We start from the raw sequence: 24,283 nt of genomic DNA, 5'->3' as shown, positions 1-24,283 counted from the left end.
CCTCATCTTCCTCATCTTCGCTCCTGTTCCTGGGTGTCCAGGTCATCTTGTTCTCCTTTTTAAGCCTCCTCCGTGCATTGGCAAACCAGGTGGACACTTGGGTGAGGGTCATCTTGGTGATGATGGCCAGCATGATCTTCTCCCCTTTGGTGGGGTAAGGGTTCTTCCTATGCTCGTTGAGCCAGGCCTTTAAAGTGGCGGTGGCATCCCTGGTGGCATTTTTCCTGTAAGCTGGATCACCATAAGGATAAGATCCCAGAGGAGCACCATAAGGATGGTAACCTAACGAACCTGCCATGCTTGTACTGTGGTCATATGGAGAACCCTAGAAGAAGAAAATTCGATATATCTATGTAACTTAACTAAAGTCAGGGGTCTGGGCAGAAATCAAATCCATTTACTGCATAAAAACTACAACAAAAACGTATTATTAATATATTATCAGGGTCTACAAGAAGTAATAATATAATAATTACGCAGCTCAGTCGGATGCACTTATAATTACGCACAGATAATATTCATTACCTACAGTGACTGATTGACTAATCGATTGGCAGCCCTTCCAAAATACATCATTATTTATTTATTTTTATGTCAAATATTCATATATAATATCAATTATAATAATGTGTGGAATTAATGGCGCTTATATAAATGAGTAAAATAAAAAAATATATATTTAATTTTGACCAATTCTTTCCCTATAGCCAAAAGATACTATAAAGTAACTGGCAATCAAAACAGGAAGAATCCGAATATACCCTGTAATTTAGCAGCATAACCACACTTAGGAATATTCACCAAGATTTACTTCCACCAGTATTCACATGGGGTGGGGACTTTTTTTTTTGGGGGGGGGGGAGTCTAATTATATCTGGGCCAAGTTAACAAAAGAATTAACGAGCATTCGTGTTTTCCACAGAACACAGCTGCCAAAAGTGTAAACTAGATACGGATACCTAAGTGCGAATACGGAGAGGTGGAGGGGGGGGGGGGGGAATAATTTTCACACACTTTTCTAACTTCAGGATCACATCGCTGATCAAAACAGCAGGTAACCGTATTGGATTTATCGAATTATCGATTGACATTTCAGGAGTAACTTTTTACACTGATGGAACAGATTTGGATTAACTCGATTGGGGGGGGGGGGATATTCAGACTGTAATTCGGATTATACTTTAACCCCTTCAGGCCAGAAACTGGCAGCAGTTAGCTGGGTAATTTAAAAAAAACTTTGGATCAGATATTGATCTATTAGTTTATTTTGGTGGGGGATTCTGGATTCCAGGAATATTGATGGATCGATCATTTCTCTCTCTGTCTATATCTTTGTGTGCATATATATATATATACATATATATATATATATATATATAGGATCCAGAACAGAAAAAGTGAAGGCAGTACCCCAGTAGAAGATATGAGATATGGTTTATTGGCCCATGTGCAGCGTTTCGGTCCCAAGTGTGGACCTTTCTCAAGAGATATATATATATGAACACTATCACACGTAACCCCCTGTTACAATTAGGTTTCCTGTTGTGCTGTTGATTCGGATCAGCCCTGGAGTTTTGCAATGACTGTAGGTGTTGACAATGGGGGTAGTAGTCCCTGCTCTCTGTGTCCCCCCTCTCCCCTTATGAGAAGCGTATTAGCAGCTCTTACCACATAAGAAGTGAATGCAGCAGCTGGGTCTCCACTGTACTGTAGGGGGGAGTTGAAGCCAGCAGAAGTAGCTGTGAAGGCTGTAGATCCAGCATAAGGGGAGAAGGCTGACCCAGAAGAGGACCTTCCCAACTCATCTGTCCTGGGTCCAGAGATGACACTGGTGCTGTAGGCAGGGCAGGAGTACAGAGCCAATGAAGCAGATGGTTGATACAAGTAGCCCTGAGGATAGGACATGGCCAGACACATGCATACACTCTTATCTTGGGGAGACACACTCTCTGCGAGAAAAAAATAAATAAGGGGGTTCCCAGGTCTACTGGAGGGTCTTCAAGGCAAACAAGCCCACCAGTTGCAGGACTTGGAGATCGATGGGGGCTGTAGCTGCCTCTCCTTCTGGTATCTCTCTGCCTCTCTCTTCTTCTTGCTGCCTTTCTCCCTGGTAAGATTTTTTTTGTGCTCTCACTCTGTACTGGGAGGGAGGGGAGAGGTTGGGTGGGAGTGTGGGTTGGAGTAGACTTTAGCTTTGGAAGCAGGAGAAAAAAAAAAGAAAGGTCCTGCCAAGATGCTAAGTTGGAAATTGAGGAATCTGACGCCTCAATGCTCCTCCTTGTGGGTGGAGAGGGATGGGGATGGGGCTGCCCAATTATCAGCAGGCTTTCTCCCTTTCTCTTTTGACTCTCTCTTTCTTTCAATGCAAAGTCTGCCCCTTGATGGTCATCACACACAATGCAAAGAGAGCAGCTAGGACTTCCCGAGCAGGCTGGGATCATCACCTCCTGACCTGGAGGACTGAAGTGGGGAGAAGCCCTGGAAACTCCTGTGTCACTGAGGGGGCAGCCAATGTGGCCTCATACTGTGCCACCTCCAGCCTCACAGCCAGCACAGCCAGCAGATCACACCTGAGCACACACTGGATCCAGACAGATGAGCAGATCACACACTGGATCCAGAGAGATGAGCAGATCACACACTGGATCCAGAGGGATCAGCAGATCACACACTGGATCCAGAGAGATGAGCAGATCACACACTGGATCCAGAGAGATGAGCAGGTCACACACTGGATCCAGAGAGATGAGCAGATCACACACTGGATCCAGAGAGATGAGCAGATCACACACTGGATCCAGAGGGATCAGCAGATCACACACTGGATCCAGAGAGATGAGCAGATCACACACTGGATCCAGAGAGATGAGCAGATCACACACTGGATCCAGAGGGATCAGCAGATCACACACTGGATCCAGAGAGATGAGCAGATCACACACTGGATCCAGAGAGATGAGCAGATCACACACTGGATCCAGAGAGATGAGCAGATCACACACTGGATCCAGAGGGATCAGCAGATCACACACTGGATCCAGAGAGATGAGCAGATCACACACTGGATCCAGACAGATGAGCAGATCACACACTGGATCCAGAGGGATCAGCAGATCACAAACTGGATCCAGAGAGATGAGCAGATCACAAACTGGATCCAGAGAGATGAGCAGATCACACACTGGATCCAGAGAGATGAGCAGATCACACACTGGATCCAGAGAGATGAGCAGATCACACACTGGATCCAGAAGGATCAGCAGATCACACATGTATCATCATCATTATTTTTGTCTTGCAGTTGTGTTTCCTCTCTTCCAGGAAGGTGTGATTACACTCCAGAGCAGGAGATGAGCTAGAAAGCGAGAGATTTAGCTGAGGATCTAAAAGAATAAAGGTAAACTCATAAAATGTTTTCAGGGAATGCAGATTAAAACCATATGAAGTATAGTAAATCCCCACAGATCAGAGGATGTAATCTCTTCTGATCCTCCGGATATATTTCCCAATGGAATGAGTATATATATATGTTTTATCTATCTGTCTATCTATCTATTATCTATCTATCTATCTATCTATTATCTATCATCTATTTATTATCTATCTATCTATCATCTATTATCTATCTATCATCTATCTATTTATCTTTGTCATCTATCCAATTATCTATCCATCCCATTTCTTTCTTTCTCTGTCATCTATTTAATTATATGTCGATTTTTCTAATTTCTATCTATCTATATCTAGCTGTCTGTTTATCCAATTATCTATATATTCCATATCTTCCTTTCTCTCTCTCCCTTCCTTCTTCTCTTCCTTTCTCTCTCTTTCTTTTGCTCTCTCTTCCACTCTTTCTTTTGCTCTCTCCCTTTCTCTTTCCCTTCCTTACTTTCTTTCTCTCTCTCTTCCTTCCCCTCTCTCGGTGCTGCCGGCCCCCCAGCCCTGCTCTCAGTCCCGGACCCCAGTGCTGGACTGGTGCAGATGTGATCTACTCTCTGCCGCCTGCGATCATTGGCTCCCGGTCACACAGTGCGGTAGCTCCGGAGTCTCCATCCTTCCGTGTCCTGTCCTGGGGGAGCCCTGTGACTGGCGGGGGCGGCATCACCTGGAGACTGTCTCCGCTTCCTGACCATTGCTCCTGTTCCCATTCATTGCGTGTCTTTATAGCTGGTCCATCCGAGCTACTCATCCCCGCTGTGCGCACTCATTCACCAGATTCCCCGCGGCTTAGATACATTAGATACACTCCCGGGCAGCTGAGCGCAAGCAGCTGCAGGCCGGCAAGGGTTAACTCCGCACAACGCTGACGGTGTCATTAGCATAAATCCCCACCTGCCGCTTCTGATTGGCTGCGGCGCGCAGGCCTCTGCCCTCTGATTGGCCCAGAGGGAGGCACTACTCCCCGGGAGCAGAAGGGTGTGCGCTTCTTACCGTGACGTCACGGCTCATTGATGCCCTGCACTGTGCCAGTAATGACCCGCAGCTCCAGCCGGCAGCCAGCGACTAATGACAGCGATCCAGGGCAGAGGAGCCGCCAGGTAAGAGGCTGAGGGGGATTACAGGGGCTGCACTCTGCTGCCTGCTGAGCTCCGCAGCACACAGGGGCCTGAGAGTTTGCGGGCCAACTTTTGTCTCCATTGTGGCAGGCTCTGAGACTGCTCATTTTCCTTGTTCTATCAAGTGGAAAGGATCTGACTGTGCCTGTGTACACTGGGGATCAGGAGAGGGTCACAGAACCCAGCAGCCCCCAATAAGGCTCAGCTCCCAGTCACACACTGCCCTCCCTTATACAGCCCCCCTGCTTTCAGCACTAGAATATTTATTGAGTTCTTATTAATTATTATTGCTGTTATTAACATTATTATTAATAATTTCATTATTTATTGTTATTATTATTATTGATATTATTATTTACTATTTTTAGTATTATTATTAGTATTATTTGTATTAGTATTGTTATTATTATTTTTAATATTATTGGTATTTTATTATTATTATTAGTATTTGCATTTTATTTTTATTTCTATTGTTATTATTATTTTATCTGTATGTTTGTTAGTATTATTATGTATTTTCTCTACCTGATCAGTTTCCATAGATTATTATTATTATTATTATTAATAATAATATTGTTGTTAGTATTATTATTTATTTTCTCTACTGATCTCTATGTATTATTATTATTTGTATTATTGTTGTTAGTATTATTATGTATTTTCTCTACCTGATCAGTTTCCATAGATTATTTATTATTAATAATAATAATAATAATAATAATAATAATATTATTGTTGTTAGTATTATTATTATTATTATTATTATTTATTTTCTCTACTGATCTCTATGTATTATTATTATTATTATTTGTATTATTGTTGTTAGTATTATGTATTTTCTCTACCTGATCAGTTTCCATAGATTATTTATTATTATTAATAATAATAATAATATTATTGTTGTTAGTATTATTATTTATTTTCTCTACTGATCTCTATGTATTATTATTATTATTATTATTATTATTATTATTATTATTGTTAGTATTATTATTATGTATTTTCTCTACCTGATCCGTTTCCATAGATTATTATTCTTGTTAGTAGTGTTATTATTATTGATTTCCTCTACCTGATCACAGTCTCTATAGATGATCTCTGATGGAATGTGCCATCTTGAAGCTTTAATTTAATGTTTACAAACCTTTTATTTTGTAACCTCTGTTTACCACCTGCACGACCGCGGGGAAACCTAAATATTAATTGCTATTATTTGGATAAAATGCCACCTGATGCTGCACATGATTTATTCGTGGCCCGTTCCCTTGTGATGAGGGAAGTGACAGTGAGGCCCAAACCACCTCTCGGCAATAAGAAGTTCCCTCACAGCTTATAATCCAGCACGGAACACCTAGATCTAGAGGGGATTATATGCTACTGATATTAGTAACTTTATCTTCAGAATGTTTGTCGGATAATTTTTGCCCTTCCTTTTAGGTTTCTTAGGGCCTGTGCACACGCTGCAGATTGGTCAGGTTTTAGTGGCAGTTTTTTTTTCTGCTCTGATTTGGCACAAAATGTGATGACAGCAAAGTGAGTGAGCGTCCTGGAGTCTCATACACAGAGATTATCCGTCCATTAGAACCTTCCCACTTTGTGTATAAGCCCTGGAGGCCGCTGCGCCATATAAAGTTATGTGAGTGTGTTTGGAATCACACAAAGTTAAGTACACCGCAGGATCAGTTCACACAGGCATTTGTCTTTTTTCTTACATAGAATGTTAAAAAATGAGAAAAGAATCCTTTGATTTATCCCATTGGTCTCTACTGAATATAAACTGAAGGAAAAGTTATTAGTTTATATTGAAGTTTTTTTTTTTTTTTTTTCCCCGTACTCCAATTTTGGGGTCCTGTAAATGTAACCAGACCCATTAAACAGATAGAAAATTGATACAAACTGATATTATTTTATTCACCGATTCCACAAAAAAAAAGTTATGAACATTTTAACCAAAATGTATCCTGCAAAACCGGACACTCGGAATATGAGAACTTACACCCAAGCATTAAAAGGGAAACGTTCAGTAATAGGCTGCGTACGAAAACGGCACTGACTGCTAATAGAGCCCTCTGGCGGGGTCTATGGATCTGTAGCTGGAGCATTGCACCTGGGATATCAGTATGGGGACACAAAGAGGTGTGACATTGCAATGGGATTTCTCCCAAGACTGCAGATGTGTATAAAGCACAGCGGATGCCGGGGCGGCGCACCAGCCTTGTGCCTATAGGGGCGTTACAGATGGAAATCTGTGCCAGCAAAAAGATTATTGTTATCATCATTTTATAATTGCATTTTATTTCTTTTCTTTGTTTCTTGCATCCGTAACATTCAATAATTTATTTTAGAAAGGACTCAAAAATGGACAAAGGCATTTAAAGAAAAGTTTACCAAAATTATATTAGATAAATACATAAAATAAAATTGTGAGAGACGAAAAAAAAAAAAGGTTTTGGATAATCTATAGCTGTCTGTCTTCTTTCTTTCCTTCTTTTTCTTTCTCTCTTTCCATCTGTTCTCTTTCTTTCCTTTCATCTTTTCTTTCTTATCTATCTATCTCTCTTTCTTTCCATCTGTTTATTCTCTTTCTTTCTTTCTTTCTTTCTTTCTTTCCTTACTTCTTTCTCTGTCTCTCTTTCTTTCCATCTGTCCTTTCTTTCTTTCTCTTTTTCTTTCTCTTTTTCTTTCTCTTTTTCTTTCTCTTTTTCTTTCTCTTTTTCTCTCTCTTTTTCTCTCTCTTTTTCTCTCTCTTTTTCTCTCTCTTTTTCTCTCTCTTTTTCTCTCTCTTTTTCTCTCTCTTTTTCTCTCTCTTTTTCTCTCTCTTTTTCTCTCTCTTTTTCTCTCTCTTTTTCTCTCTCTTTTTCTCTCTCTTTTTCTCTCTCTTTTTCTCTCTCTTTTTCTCTCTCTTTTTCTCTCTCTTTTTCTCTCTCTTTTTCTCTCTCTTTTTCTCTCTCTTTTTCTCTCTCTTTTTCTCTCTCTTTTTCTCTCTCTCTGTAGCTCTCTCTCTATCTCTCTTTCTCTCTCTTTCTTTCTCTATCTCTCGTTCTTTCTCTCTCTCTTTCTCTTTCTTTCCATATCTCTTTCTCTCTCTTTCTTTCTTTCTTTCTCTTTCTTTCTGTAGCTCTCTCTTTCTCTCTCTTTCTCTTTCTTTCTCTATCTCTTTCTTTCTCTCTCTCTCTATCTCTTTCTTTCTCTCTCTCTCTCTCTCTCTCTCTCTATCTCTTTCTTTCTCTATCTCTCTCTCTCTCTCTCTCTCTCTCTCTCTCTCTCTCTCTCGTTCTTTCTCTCTCGTTCTTTCTTTCTCTCTCGTTCTTTCTTTCTCTTTCTCTCTCTTTCTCTCTCTTTCTCTCTCTTTCTCTCTCTTTCTCTCTCTTTCTCTCTCTTTCTCTCTCTTTCTCTCTCTTTCTCTCTCTTTCTCTCTCTTTCTCTCTCTTTCTCTCTCTTTCTCTCTCTTTCTCTCTCTTTCTCTCCGTCTGTCCCATCTCTTTCTCCGTCACCTACGTTATTTCTAAGAAGTGTTTGTTTCTACCGGAGTGAAATGATATCTGTCCGGCAGTCGGTTTTTATTCTGTGTGCTGAGCCATAATTGGCGCCCTGTCCTCCGGCAGGCAGTTGTGGAGGAGCCCAGGGGGCAGGCTGCAGTGAATTATACAGCAGTTTGGTAGGCACTGTTTATAAACATTATTTAAAGCTGGCATTAACAAGAGATCTTCCCGGCCTGACGCGAAAAGCCCTTGTTTCAAGGCATCTGTCTTTCCTAATACATTTGCTTGGCACACTGACTTCTAACCATCTAAATAATGGAAAATTATTATGATTATTTTTTTTTACTGTGATAGTTGGTAGATCATCTTTAGCGTCTGGGGACTGCTTAGGAGTAAAAAGCATCTGGGCCACAACTGAAAAACATCTCACAGAAAAACCAGTGAGCTGGAATCTAAGCCTAATTGTTCCTGTGCTTTTTCCCAAAAAGGGTCGTTAGTTACGAGAAACTGTTTCTTCTTCTGTTTGAATAAGTGTTTTTTTTTTTTTTTTTAGCATGTTTTAGAGAATAAGTTACCGTTTCTGAAAATGAGACCCGCGGACCGATTAAGCGCAGACTTTACCGTGAGATATTTGAAATCATTTTATGTAAATACTTTTAAATTGGTTCTTTTTTTTTTACATTAAACAGTTCTTTAAATGATCATTTGGGGTTTAGGGGTAAAATTCAGTTGAATGAAATCAGGACTTTGCGTTTTCTTAAGATGAGGTGGAATTGGGAAGTTAAATTGTGAAATCTTTGAAAAAAAAAAAACAAAAAAAAACCTTCTAATTGTCAGGAAACGCATCTTCGCTGCTTCCAATTCTGCTAAGAATTTTTTTTTTCCCCCTGACGTGACCGGCGTCTAGAAGAGGCCTTAATCACTAATGAACACGTGGAATAGATGCATCATTTCGGCAGATCTTGATTCTAAAAAAAACTCTTTTTGACAGCAGAGGCGGGAAAGGCCGAGCGAACGGAGATATTAAAAAACAATAAGAAAAAAATTGGTGAGATTTATGGAACGCTAATGAGATAACAAAAAAATAGAATGTGCTGACATTTTGCAAAAAAAAAAAAAAATAAATAAAAAAAGTATATATATCCTACTATATTTTCTGCTGATTACACATTGGGAAAAATAAAAGAACTCCAGAACAAGAGACACGCTGGCACATGTCAGAGCTACTTTGAAGTAGTTTTCTAAAGTAAAGGCACCCAGGGATAGCAATGAAATTATTGTTCCGCCGAGACCTTTCCCCGACTTTCCTCATTTGCATTTTATTTACTGCATAAATTGTCACGCGCGTGGTAATTTATGCTCTAGCCAGCACAACATCTGCAGGGAGCAAAACAGGTAATGTGGCATTTAATAATTTTCTTTTAAGAAAGTAATTCGGCGATTAATGATTAGATTAACAGACGTTACATTTTTTTTCCCTCACTTTCTATGTATATAAAGCTCTTTTACCAAATGGATACAACAATTTTTTTTTTTTTTTGGCTACGATATATATATTTTTTTAACTTAAATCATTAGTTACTTACAGTTATCCTTTTAACCCTAAAAATGGGAAGGCCATGATAATTTTATCACATGCAGTACCGCTTTCTCACCAGTGGCGGTGTCAAACAGTGCTAAAATATAGGGCCAAAAGTTCTAACCTCAACCAAAACTTTTTGACATGGGAATCTTTTCATGCTGAAATGTCTCCCAGAATGTTTTTTTTTAAATAAAGATTTAGATAATTTTTTTTTTTTTTTAGAAAATAAGATAAGAGCATTCAGACATTTTTAATGGATCGGTAATCTGAATAGAACTAAACATAAGGATCCTTTTTCACTATTTTATATAGTTGTCCAGTATATACAAGCGACTGTAATAGAAATATATATTGAAGGAAAACAAAAATTCCATATAAATTTAATGAATATAGGAGAAACTTTTTCAAGTCATCGGATGAAGAGAAGAAAATTTCAAAGGGTGTCAAGAATGGCGAAACACGCTCAAGATAAAAGCCGACCAAGAAACGTGAATTATAAAAAGTCCCGTGAGCCCCTAAAGAATAAAGGAAAATGTGGTTTGTTCAATATTACTGACAGCAAATAACGAGTCATAGAAGAAATTATGTTCAAAACTTGGAATTTTCTGAGGCAAAATTTTGCATTGAGACCTTTGAAAAATGTGAGTAAGTGCCAATTCTGGAAATGTATTCAGCACATGGGAAAATTAATTTGATCCATCCTTTTCTTAGAAAAGTGTTGTGAGACACAAAAATACAAGAAATAAGCTGAAAAAATATGGCGGACAGATAATATTTACTTTTTAGCATTTTTTTTATCTACTAAATACCCATAATTTTTCGAAGACGAAATATCGACTCATCTATGAAAATATAGATAAACATAAAGGAGATTTGCGGCAAATGTTTTATAACAAATAATAGATCCTAAGGCAGAAAGGTCAGAATATAACATAGGGGTAGACACTGTGCTCAGGGTTATATATTTTTTATGTTCTCATTGAGTACCTTTGAAAAGCTGATTAACTGCTTACAGGACTCTTAGAGAAATTTTAGGAGTTCTGCTTTTATAACAAATAATGGATCATAAAGCAGAAACATTAGAATGTAACATAGGGGTAGACGCTGCGCTCAGGGTTATATACTTTTTATGTTTTCACTGAGTACCTTTAAAAAGCTGACTAATTGCTTCCAGGACTTAGAGAAATTTTAGTTCTGCTTTTATAACAAATAATGGATCATAAAGCAGAAAGGTGAGAATGTAACATAGGGGTAGACACTGTGCTCAGGGTTATATATTTTTTATGTCTTCATTGAGTACCTTTAAAAAGCTGATAACTGTTTCCAGGACTCAGAGAAAATTTTGGAGTTCTGCTTTTATAACAAATAATGGATCCTAAAGCAGAAAGGTCGGAATATAACATAGGGGTAGACACTGTGCTCAGGGTTATATGTTTTTTTTTATGTCATCATTAAGTACCTTTAAAAAGCTGATGAACTGCTTCCAGGACTCTTAGAGAAAATTTAGGAGTCCTGCTTCTTCTCACCCACACACAGTAATTGTTGTATGCCGACTGCATATAAACTGCTAGTTAAAATAAAATAGAGGTTGCCCAACATTGAAATAGGCCAACCTGTGCCGGCACCAGAAATTCCATTCGCATGTAACAGGACTATACTAGAAATCGCTTCATTGGATGTTACTGTTCTGTAGCGGTCTGTACTGGATCCGCGGGGACACTGATAGGTTATTATGCCTTTCTTCATTATTTTAAAGCCATCCATACCTAACAAAAAATATACCTTTAATCAGATCATAAAAAGTTATATCCCTCAGAGTCTCTTGTACGTGGCCCTTGGATAGGTAGCATAGGATAAGTCATCGGTTTACTTTAAAAAGCTCATTCAATATGAAATATTATTGAAACGGAAAATTGCGCTTTTATAATTTTTGGATTTTAGGTTCACATTTTTAAAGGTCACGGCAGCATACATGACTTGTCTTGCAATAACTATGCCAATTCTTCAGGGAAATCTCCGAGCTCATGCTGTATACTTGTAAGTGGTTTGTTTACACTTGCCAAAAAACATCCATTAAGTTACTTTTCCCCTAAATTTTTGCCCCTTAAAATGTTTGATCCATTTTCATAGTAGACCAATGACACATCAATATTCATGTCCTAGCATACACAGGTAACTCTCCCAATTCAACCACTTACCTTACGTCATTTATAACATATAGGTGTTCTCGTGAGACAGAGAATCTATCAGCTCCCCCAAAGCCACTGTTACTTCTGCAGTCCTGGAATCTATGCCCTGTTGCAAACATCTATGTACATCAGGATTTATAGTGGCGCCTTAAGTAGTGTTGTAGTTCACCCTATATGATAGGTCATAAAACCCTAAAACCGGTCTTGACCTCAAGCTTCTATTTTTTATATTATTTTTTTGAGATTGTTTAAACCCAAGATTTAATATTTGACACATGGCTTATAGATTGAGAAATATTCAAATAACCTCTCCTGAAAGTAAGAGGAATTATTTGCTTATCTAAATTCCTAGGGGTGCTTTGCATGGCCTATAATTCTCCATACGCAAAATCTGTGCTCTTCCTAGGTGATACCACAGGTTGCAAAATCTTAAAACTGTCCTTAACCTCAAAACTCTGTTTTTTTTAATTTTTTTATATTAGTTTACTTTTTGGATTGTTTAATAACGAAATTTGATATTTGACATAGATGGTAAATATGCAAATAGGAATTATTTGCCTACCTAAATTCCTAGGGAAGCTTTCCATGGCCTAAAAGTCACCGTACGCAAACTCCATGCTCTCCCTATGTAATAGCACAGGTCAAAAAACCTTAAAACTGACCTTTAGTCTCAAACCTCTATTTTTTTTTTTTTTTATATAAATTATTTTTTGGATTGTTTATTTCTTATAGATGGGAAATATGCAAATAGCCTCTTTAGAGAGTAAGAGGAATTATTTTCCCATTTAAATCCCCAGGGGTGGTTTGCATTACCAATAAGTCTCCCTACACAAACTCTGTACTCTCCCTATGTGATACCACAGGTCATGAAATTCTAAATCCAGCCTTGACATCAAACCTATAATTTGTATATTAATTTTTTTGGATTGTTTAAAAGCAAAATTTGATTTTGATGTGTGACTTATCGATGAGAAATGGCCTCTCTAGAGAGTAAGAGGAATTAGTTGCCTCTCTAAATTCACAGTGGAGCTTTACATGGCCTATAAGTCTCCCTACTCAAACTATGCGCTTTCCCTATATGATACCACAAGTCACAAAACCCTAAAACCGGCCTTGACCACAAACCTCTATTTTTTTTCATATTGATTTTTTTAAGGGATTGTTTAGTAACAAAATTTTGATATTTAACATGTTACTTGTCCATGAGAAATATGCAAATAGCCTCTCAAGAGTAAGAGGAGTTATTTGCCTACCTAAATCCACAAGTGAGCTTTGCATGGCCTGTAAGTCTCCTTACACAATCTCCATGTTCTCCAAAAACAAAATCCTATAGAGGAGAAAGATATTTTCCTACTCCTGTGTCTATAAACCAGTTCTTATTGCATTATTCTTAGTCACTCTTAGGTCAATGGTGGCAGGGAAAATTAGTTTGTGCTTAACTGTACGAATATTTCAGTCTCAAAGTTTCTCCAAAATGAAGAAAAACCTCAAGAGATCGCAAAAAAGTCTAGAAGTTGTGTCGCAGTGTCTTTTTTTCACATGAATTTTCAAAGCATGATGTATTACGACTATCGACAAGACAAACTGCCTATGCAAAGTTATAGCGGCAGGGGGAAAGGATATCGGATTCTGCAGCGATTTGGAAAAATTTGCATAGGACTAGGTAGTAGGAAATTAAACAAAACTACTTTTCTTGTATAAGAAACTCTGACTCTGCAGCCTTGGTTTTCAAAAGCACGGGAAATATTGTCATGATTTAGGCAGGAGCGAGAAAGAAATTACCAGCAGAGGGAGTATTCCCTTATACAGGGTCAGGCCTGGTTAAGACGCCGGTATTTGGCATCTGCATGAAACAGATCCTACATAAAGTGCTGCTGTATTTCAGCGGAGACGTGCATCCTGCTCTATAAAAATAGACGATAAGACCTAAAATTATTTTAGATTTTATTAAATGAAAACACTAGATTTTTGGTAAAAAATGAGCGAATCTGAAGAAATTCAGGTTTGTCGGATTTCCTAAAATTAGTCCGGGTCTTTCAATTCTTATCAAACTTATTCAATACTATTCGAACGTGCCTTATGCCAGACCGCAGATCATAATAAACTTAGAGCTGATTTATTTTTGCGTTTGCGCTTTTTTTTTTTTTTTTTTTTTTTTTTACAATTTGTTTCCATTTTTCTTAAGTTTTCACCTTTTTTTAACACGGCAACCAAGGCTGAAAAAAGGCATTTGTCCATCCAGTCCAGCCTATATTCCAAATATTCCTATATACCTTTTTTAAAGACTATTTTCTAGGTTTGCCTTTCTATTTTTATTATGTTTTTTACCGTCCGTCATTGTATAGGAGGTTTTGATTTCCAGATGTTTTTAGCTGATTCATCAATTGCGACCTCTTCAAACAAAACAAAAATCGAAAAATTTGGTGCAAGTGTACTTCCGGGTCCCCTCTTAGAATGATTTTATGTACACTACTTATTATAGTTGGAAATTTTGTACCGTTTTGTCAAACATTAAAAAGTGGCAAAAGTGGTCAATTAAAAAAGAAAACAAAGAGCTGTTTTGATCTTGTGCAAAAATTCTTGAACCGCGCGCGCCGTTTTGAAAAATTTGTTAAAAAAATGTCAAATACTACAAGACGAAAAAATAAAAGTGGCTTAAAAAATGCTCAAATAATGAATTACGCCTATAATGTATTAAAAAATAAACACTAAGCCTTAGGGGGATTGTTTTATAGCTATGTGCAGTTCCGACGAAAACTGGTGCTATAGGCATGGTGGGCTTCATTTATCACAACTGTGTCTTTATTGCTCATTCCAACCAATTTTATATATTTTTTTAATGTTTTTTTTATACTGTTTTTGAAAGTGTACCGAAACCACTAGATGAGTTCTGTATTATGGCTCTACGAGGCTGCGTGAAGCTGTAATACATTAGTGGACATGAGGCCTTACACAAACTATTTTTGGTGTTTAATGTGGAGCAAAAATAGAAAATCCTTTCGAGAGTAGGCAAATAAGTTCCATAGGCTGTCGACTTGACTATTACTACACTTTTCTTTTCTTGGTATACAAAAATTTTTTGCGGTTTTGTTACAAATTGCATTTTCCACTGGTGAGACATTTTCCACTGAAAGCCACAGTTAGTTTGACATTTTCCTTTCGTTCTGCAGTTTTGCTTTTCTGCTTCATAATGACATCAACACACCAAATACTAAGGCGCCTTAAAAGAAAAATCCTGCTGATGGAGTGACAGCAGTCGAATCCTCTGTACCCTTGATGTCAAAGGGCATCCCTTAGGTTTCTTTCCCCCATGAAAATATACCAGTATTAGAAATGATGCATGGTGGGGAAAAGCCCCCGGTGACAGGATTTACTTTGGGGTACAGGAGCATCATGTTAAGATTCTGCTACTAGCCAAAAGCATTTTTTGAACTTTCCGAAAGTTAATTTGATACTTGAAAGGGATTGCCTGGGGAAAAAACAAGCTATCGCCTATTCATGGGATCGGTGACAACTTACTGATTGTTCGGGGTGCAGTCACTGGGACCCGCACCGATCAGCAGAACAGGACACTTTTATTCTCATCAGCATGGAGCAACAGTGTGCATGCCTGACCATTGCTCCATTCATTCTCTATGTGGCTGCACAAAGAAAATGAGTGCAGCGCATGGCAGCCCCATAAAATGAGTGCAGAGCTTGTCAGCCCCATAAAATGAGTGCAGCACGTGGCAGCCCCTATAAAATGAGTGCAGCGCGTGGCAGCCCCTATAAAATGAGTGCAGCGCGTGGCAGCCCCTATAAAATGAGTGCAGCGCGTGGCAGCCCCTATAAAATGAGTGCAGCGCGTGGCAGCCCCTATAAAATGAGTGCAGCGCGTGGCAGCCCCATAAAATGAGTGCAGCGCGTGGCAGCCCCATAAAATGAGGGCAGCGCTTGGAAGCCCCATAGTGGATGAATGGTGTGGAATTTGGGCATATGCACTCCTGCTTCAGTTATGACTCGCATAAAAGTGCCCCATTCTGCTGATCGGTAATAATTTACTGATTGATTGGTGCAGGTCCCGGTGACCAGACCCCTATCGACAGATTCTATTGGGGATAAAAGTGCCCTGTTCTGTCCATTGGTTGGGGTCTGATCACTGGGGCCCCCACCGATCAGTAAATTATTACTGAACAGCAGAATGGGGAACTTTTATGTGAGTTATAATGGAATCAGGAGTGCGTACACCCAAATTTTGCACCATTCATTCCCTATGGGGCTGCCAAGCGCTGCGCTCATTTTTTTTTTTTTTTTTCTGGCAGCCACATCGAGAATGAATGGATCGATCAATGAACCGATGAATGAACCGATGGTCGAGCATGAGTGCTGCTGTTAGTGCAAAGCACTTTTATCCCTAATAGAATCTAACAGCAGCGCTCATGCTCAACCATTTGTTCTTTCATTCTCCATGTACCTGCCAGAAAAAAAAAATGAATGGCAGCTACATAGAAGATGAATGGTGCAGAGGTGGATCATACACACTAGTGTTCCATTCTAATGGGCATAAAAGTTCGCCATTTTGCTAATCAGTTGGACTACCACCAATCAATAAGTTATCACTGATCCGGTGGACAACCTCTTTAAGATTTCTTTTACGATTTTTAGCTAATACACACTAGACTCTTATTATGCCCTAAATATACTTGGGTGAAAAGGATATTCCCATCTTGGAAAACAATGACCGATTAGGGCTTCATCTTGCACCTCTGTAAATGGACAGGTAGTGGCTCTCTCCATTAAATTCTATGGAAGTTTCAGTGGTAGGCTAGAAAATATTTTTGGGTGTTTTTGAAGTGGATAGAGAGAGACGCTTTTGCCTGGCCACCTCTCCATTCACATTTGCATGAGACATTGCCCTGTTCTCAAAAAATGTGCGATCTGCAAAGGAGAGAAAAATATCACATCAACTTACCCTCTGCAGGTATTGTCCAATCTAATAAGGGTGCGGTACACGGACAGAGACCACGGTCCGGTTACTGGGTGAAAATGATCAGGTAGAAGTCAAGAAGTCATCAAACAACCGCAACAGAAAGGACCATAGAAACATTATTTATTAGTAACTATTAAAATATCAAAAGGGAAACAATAAAAATGAACACACTAGGCCTACGCGTTTCGAGCACTATTTTAATTTTCTAATCTTTAATATTACAAATGAAGAAAAACCAAACTGTTTAGTAATAGATCATGCTGTTATCAAGATAAAAAAAAAAAACCTTCATTAAATACATGGTTAGTCTAATAGTGACACTATGGAAGACAGGTGCACACACATCACAATGATATATACAAATATAATAAAAAGCACAAATATACCGTATATATAAAAAGTAAGTGTGGCTGGACACAATCTGGTTGTAGACTCATATATGAGGTAAGTATATAGAAAATTGCAATATATTGTTATTGTCACAACAATAAGCATGCATGTATTTCACTACCGTCAAAACGTGACCCTCATTCATTAATGTGAAAGGATATATCAGAATCTGAATATATAGGATGTATATAGCAAGGCTGAGAGCATATAAGTATGAATGTCCCCCAGCTATTCTATCTGTGTAATCCATATAGTATCTCCCTTGTTATAGGCATAGCTGCATCTATTGAGGACTATGTGACTAGAAAGACCACTGATGGTAATGCATAACATGTGGGGGAGAAAGAAACACAGCATGTTACAAAACTGCAGATAATATACCAGTGAGGTCAAGTAAGAGCTTGTGGCGCCACCCTGACGCGCGTTTCGGTATGAACCTTCATCATAGGGTGGCATCAAACTGGCTGCAGCCTCCTTTTATACCTCACGCCCCCAGTTTGACATCACCCCCTGACGAAGGTTCATTATTTCATTGAGGGTTGTGTTTTGACAATAGTGCAATACCTATATACATGCATGCTTATTGTTGTGACAATATATTGCGATTTTCTTAATACTTTCCTTATATGTGAGTCTAAAACCAGATGTGTCCAGACAAACTTGCTTTTTATTATCTTTGTATATATCATTCTGATGTGTGTGCACCTGTCTTCTGCCACCATTAGACGAACCATGTATTTAATAAAGGTTTTTTTATCATGATAACAATGGATTGATCTATGACCAAACAGTTTGTTTTTTCTTCATTTGTATTTGGGTCTTTCCGAATGGTTTTCTCTGTACAAAGTCTGGCAGGTATTGTGTATTTTAATCAGGAGCCACCATCTTATTTCTACTGCTATTTTCACATATATTATATGCCTTACCCAAGAGTATTGTCTAATATTTGTTAATAATGATTAAAATATCAGAAGAGGAAAAATAAAGAAAGACGCACTAGGTCAATGAGTTTTCAACACTAAGGGCTCATACTCACTTGCGAGAGACTCGCACGACTATCGCGCAAGTCTCTCGCATGAAAACCAGGCACTGCCGCCGGCACTGGAACCGGAGCGTGCGGCTACATAGAAATACATGTAGCCACGCACGCTCGAGTCCGAGTGCAGGCGGCAGTGCCAGGTTTTCATGCAAGAGATTTGCTCGAGAATCGTGCGAGTATCTCGCAAGTGAGTATGAGCTCTAAGGCTCTTAATCATAGTTATTTGGGGGGTTGTCCACTACTAGGACAACCCCTTCATAAACTAAATTTTGGGCCCCGATAAAATAATAAAGCCTCTACTCAGCTCCTGTGCCGGCACCATTCCAGCGATGTGATGACAATAATGGGACAGTAGCACAATTTCACACACGCAATTTTTTGCATGTGCATTTTTTTTGCTGCGGATTTTAAACGTATAATGTAAATCTATGGGGAAATTCAGCACAGAAAACTCAGCGTACCCGCAAGAAAAGTTGACTTGATGGGGAATTGAAACAAGCACCACAGGTCAGTTTACACTGCATTAGAAAGAAGCAGAGTGGGCAGGAGACTTCTATATATAAATTCCATCTTTTTCTGGAACTGTTGCGCTTTTGCCACAGTGAAAACACGCAGCATCAAAAAAGCACAAAAACTCATTGTGGGAACGTAGCCTATCTTATGCCTGTTGTGTCCCTAACGCTACGTTCCCACGATGAGCATTTGGTGAGTTTGTGATGTTGCAGCATTTCTGCATCTATTATGTAAATGAGGTTACTTGCACTTTTTTCCAGTGAGTTTTTATTGTGTTTTTATCTCTGCATTTTTTTTTTTTGTCTCTTGTTGGCATGTCGTGTTTTAAATTGGGCTGCTTTGTTTTTGATACTTCCTGATATTTTTAGCTTTGCCAAAACTTTATTGAGATTTGGTAAGTTAGCCTTATAGTCGATCTTAGTGACTCCGATCTTTATACCATGAATCAGCTGTATTTTATTTTGAGTGAGTTTTTGACACTGCGTATTTTTAAAAAAAAATGGAAGTAAAGTTACTTAATGGGTGCAGAAATGCTGGAGAAAATCTACAACATCAAAAACTAACTGCAAAAGAGTATACAGACATTACAGCATGGGTCACAGCTGATCCCCTGCTGTCCTGTCTGTACACTCTCTTTTGTTTCCTTCCCTGCAAAAGAGCTCTGGTATGATCAGATCATGTTCTTGTATGGTCAGACACAGCCATTACACAGTACACAGCAGGGGCACATTTATAAGATTATCTCGGCTCAGGAACATTTTATTTAAACACATCCAATTGTGGAATTTATTTTTATTCCAAGATCTATTGATTAAAATGAACTTTGTTCATGGGAAAACCCATACGTAAAGGTAGAGTAGGTAGAAGCACTTCTCATATAGTGTGGTAAATCGATACATCATAAGACTTAAGAAACAAATGATATGACATGAGAAGTTCTAGTTTCTCTGCTATCTACTTTTGACTTTTTGCCAGGCTATGCACAACTGGTATGTAAGGCTAAGAACTGCTAAGATATCCTGTTGCGGGTATATAGGATTGGACATTTCTGGTGCAGGAAATTAATTAATTTAAGTTATATATTACAGGATGCTATAATATATACAGTAGGTACGGAAAGTTTTCACTCTTTGTTTCATTGCAGCCATTTGGTAAATTCAAAAAAGTTCATTTTTTCTCATTAATGTGCACTCTGCACCCCATCTTGACTGAAAAAAACACAAATGTTGAAATTTTTGCACCTTTCTTAAAAAAGAAAAACTGCAATATCACATGGTCATAAGTATTCAGACCCTTTGCTCAATACTGAGTAGAAGCACCTTTTGAGCTAGTACAGCCATGAGTCTTCTTGGTAATGATGCAACAAGTTTTTGACACCTGGATTTGGGGATCCTCTGCCATTCTTCCTTACAGATCCTCTCCAGTTCCATCAGGTTGGATGGTGAACGTTGGTGGACAGCCATCTTCAGGTCTCTCCAGAGATGCCCAATTGGGTTTAGGTCAGGGCTCTGGCTGGGCCAGTCAAGAATGGTCACAGAGTTGTTCTGAAGCCACTCCTTTGTTATTTTATCTTTGTGCTTAGGGTCATTGTCTTGTTGGAAGGTGAACCTTCGGCCAAGTCTGAGGTCCAGAGCACACTGGAAGAGGTTTTCTTCCAGGATATCTCTGCACTCGGCAACATTCATGTTTCCTTCAATTGCAACCAGTCGTCCTGTCCCAGCAGCTGAAAAACACCCCCATAGCATGATGCTGCCACCATGTTTCACTGTTGGGATTGTATTGGGCAGGTGATGAGTAGTGCCTAGTCTTCTCCACGCATACCACTTAGAACTATCACAAAAAAGTTCTATCTTCATCTCATCAGACCAGAGAATCTTATTTATCATAGTCTGGGAGTCCTTCATGTGTTTTTTTTTTTTTTTTTTTTTTTTTTTTTTTTTTTTTTGCAAACCCTATGTGGGCTTTCATATGTCTGGCACTGAGGAGAGGCTCCAGTCAGGAAATCTGCCATAAAGGCCCGAGTGGTGGCGGGCTGCAGTGAAAATTGACTTTGTGGAACTTTCTCTCATCTCCCTACTGCATCTGTGGAGCTCAGCCACAGTGATCTTGGGGTTCTTCTTTACCTCTCTCACCAAGACTCTTCTCCCATGATTGCTCAGTTTGGCTGGACGGCCAGGTCTAGGAAGACTTCTGGTGATCCCAAACTTCTTCCATTTAAGGATTATGGAGGCCACTGTGCTCTTAGGAACCTTGAGTACTGCAGAAATTCTTTTGTAACTTTGGCCAGATCTGTGCCTTGCCAGAATTCTGTCTCTGAGCTCCTTAGGCAGTTCCTTTGGTCTCATGATTGTCATTTGGTCTGACATGCACTGTGAGCTCTGAGGTCTTATACAGACAGGTGTGTGCGTTTTTAAATCAAGTCCTATTAGTTTAATTAAACACAGCTGGACTCCAATGAAGGAGTAGAATCATCTCAAGGCACATCACAAGGAAATGGACAGCATGTGACTTAACCCTGCTGTTCTGTTCGGTCAAAAATGACCGTTTTTGAACTTTGATATTTTTAAAAAAATTCATTATGCGGTTCTGAAACTTGTGGTTACTTCTATTTTCCTAATTTGAGGGCTTCTTTCTAAGGGTACTTTTTTTTTTTTTTTTTTTTTTGTTTAGTTTTTGCCCCACTTTTTTTTTTTTTTTTTACACTTGTACTGTCCCGTTCAAAAATGACCGAATAGCATTTTATGCTAATTTCAGCCATTTTTTTGAGTAAAACAAAAGAGTTATAATTTCTTTTGAGACTACTTATTGCATCTACTATTGCTTATGAAGTAAACAGTTGCTTTAGGTGCAGATTTACACATGCTTTCAGTACAAACCATATGCACTGGCTTTCAGTACAGTTCTGTGTAATTTTTTTTCTCTGTATGTTATTTACCCTGCTTTTCCTCTAAAAATAAATAAAAAAACTGATTTTTTATTTTTACTATTTTTTTCAAAATGTTTGCACGCATTTTATACTATAGTTAATTTTAGTTATAGTTGCTGTAGTAGTAGTTGTTTTAATTAGTTAAGCTCAAATTTGTAATTTCTCTGCAGAATTCAATAAGCCCTTGTAACCTTTATAAACACAAAATAAATAAAATTGAGTTTTTTGCGTATTTTTTTTTTTTTATAATGACCAACCATGTTCACATACAGTATAATAATGCAACAGGTATTCAAAATTTTTTTTTTTTAAGTAGCTAAAACAGCATTTTAATAGGTCCGGTCAAAAATGACAGGAGCAGTACAAGTGTATATTGGAAACGAACAGAATAGCAGGGTTAAATATGAGTGTCTGAGCAAAGGGTCTGAATACTTACGACTGTGATATTTCAGTTTTTCTTTTTTAATAAATTAGCAAAAATTTCTACATTTGTTTTTTCTCAGTCAAGATGGGGTGCAGAGTGTACATTAATGAGATAAAAATGAACTTTTTAGAATTTACCCAATGGCTGCAATGAAACAGAGTGAAAAATGTAAGAGTCTGAACACTTTATGTACCCACTGTATATACAGTGAAGGAAATAATTATTTTGATCCCTTGCTGATTTTGTAAGTTTGCCCACTGATGAAGACATTAACAGTCTATAATTTTAAGTGTAGGTTAATTTTAACATTGAGAGATAGAAAATCAAAAATAAAATCCAGAAAATCACATTGTACAAATTATATACATTTATTTGCATTTTGCAGTGAGAAATAAGTATTTGATTCCTCTGGCAAACTAGACTTAATACTTGGTGGCAAAACCCTTGTTGGCAAGCACAGCAGTCAGACGTTTTTTGTAGTTGAGGTTTGCGCAATAGTCAGGAGGAATTTTGGTCCCCTCCTCTTTGCAGATCATCTCTAAATCACTAAGATTTTGATGCTGTCGCTTGGCAACTCGGAGCTTCAGCTTCCTCCATAAGTTTTCTATGGGATTAAGGTCTGGAGACTGGCTAGGCCACTCCATGACCTTAATGTGCTACTTTGTAGCATTTGCTCTGTAATGACTTTCTTCTGGCGACTCAACCATGCAGCCCATTTTTCTTCAAGTGTCTCCTTATTGTGCATCTTGAAACAGCCACACCGCTAGTTTCAGAGAGTCCAGTATTTCAGCTGATGTTGTTTGTGGGTTTTTCTTTGCATCCCAAACAATTTTTCTTTCATTTGTCACAGGTCACAGGTGAGGATGTTACCTTTAGTAGCCATTCAAACCCATTTGTGTCAACTTCTGTGCACTGTTTTGGGTTGTCATTATGATGTAAAAAGAGAAAACACAGTAATCATCTTCTTCTTTATTTTTTTATATAGCGCTAACATATTCCGCAGCGCTTTACAGTTTGCACACATTTTTATCACTGTCCCCGATGGGGCTCACAATCTAAATTCCCTATCAGTATGTCTTTGGAGTGTGGGAGGAAACCCACGCAAACACAGGGAGAACATACAAACTCCTTGCAGATGTTGTCCTTGGTGGGATTTGAACCCAGGAACCCAGCGCTGCAAGGCTGCAGTGCTAACCACTAAAGGTACTGTCACACTTAGCGATGTACCAGCAATCCCGACCAGCGATATGACGCGGTCAGGATCGCTGGTGCATCGCTAAGTGGTCGCTAGTGAGCTGCCACACAGGCAGATCTCACCAGCGACATCGCTGGGGACGGGGATCGCTAATTACCTGTCACACCAGGCGATCCTGCGTCCTCCCGCCCGGCTCCACGCGTCGCTCGTCCTCACAGCAGGAAGCGCCGCAGGAAGCTGACGATGAGAAACAGTCCTGAACGTTCTCGTGAGATCAGCGATAACCAGCGGGGGAGCCGGTCGCTGGTAAGTATCAGACACAGAGATATCGCTAGCAATATCGCTATAACGTCACTAGTTATAGCGATATTGCTAGCGATATCTCTTAGTGTGACATGCCCTTAAGCCACCGTGCTGCCCTAACCACTAACTTTTGAGCACAAGTGACAAGTGTGTGTATGTATGTGTGTGTAATATATATATATATATATATATATATATATATATATTTAGGTGCTGGGATTCTCCCACTGCACAGGGTGGATCTCAAGCCTTGTCTGCCTCTGCGGTCTCCCATTATTCTGCTCCGGCGACAGTGGAGGTTGCTTAGCAAAGACGTCGTTCTCAGCATCTGGTTCAGACTTGTGAAGTTCGCTTGGTTACTGCTGGCTCTCCAGCCAAAGCTATGGTAACCAGCAATAGGCAGCGGTGATCAGACGTTCTAAAGGCTAAGCCCAGAAATCACCCAACTGAGCATGCTCGTGAGGTGGCGACCCCTCATTGGTGGCCGGCTGTCAGCTGCTTAGGTGACATAGCAGTTCTGGATTGGTCCACGAGCAAGGTCCTGTCTGACTGGACTTGAACAGGAATGTATAAAAGGTTCCCTGGAGCACGTGTCGGTGTTCTAAGATAATATGTGTTTGTGGATACGCTACCACCCTATGTGCAGGTGTGCCGCTTCTAGCATTGCGATTATGTGTCTAAGCAGGCAGTGTAGGGTGGGAACTCCTGCTTGGCT

General features: G+C 39.1%; 1 protein-coding gene and 1 long non-coding RNA gene across 2 annotated transcripts in view; one reads left to right on the top strand and one right to left on the bottom strand.

The window, feature by feature from the left end:
- IRX5 (iroquois homeobox 5) overlaps nucleotides 1-2,380 on the bottom strand; it is a 3,741-nt gene extending 1,361 nt beyond the window's left edge. Inside the window, exons 1-2 of the mRNA XM_073581656.1 lie at nucleotides 1,669-2,380; nucleotides 1-325 (exon numbers count right to left, since the gene is read on the bottom strand). The exon at nucleotides 1-325 is cut by the window's left edge and continues 78 nt beyond it. Coding sequence (XP_073437757.1) covers nucleotides 1-325; nucleotides 1,669-1,917 — 574 coding nt within the window. The 5' untranslated portion in view covers nucleotides 1,918-2,380. The remainder of the gene's footprint in view (nucleotides 326-1,668) is intronic.
- A 1,234-nt stretch (nucleotides 2,381-3,614) lies between these two features.
- The window catches only part of LOC141095588 (uncharacterized), a 34,797-nt gene continuing 14,128 nt past the window's right edge, over nucleotides 3,615-24,283 (top strand). The window contains exon 1 of the long non-coding RNA XR_012233433.1: nucleotides 3,615-4,538. This is a non-coding gene — a long non-coding RNA (uncharacterized lncRNA). The remainder of the gene's footprint in view (nucleotides 4,539-24,283) is intronic.

Source organism: Dendrobates tinctorius, unplaced genomic scaffold (assembly GCF_039654945.1).
Source record: "Dendrobates tinctorius isolate UK_male_01 unplaced genomic scaffold, ASM3965494v1 ptg000009l, whole genome shotgun sequence".
Lineage (NCBI taxonomy): Eukaryota > Metazoa > Chordata > Amphibia > Anura > Dendrobatidae > Dendrobates > Dendrobates tinctorius.
The sequence above is the reverse complement of the archived record's forward strand: the minus strand, read 5'-3'. Positions and strand labels throughout refer to the sequence as shown.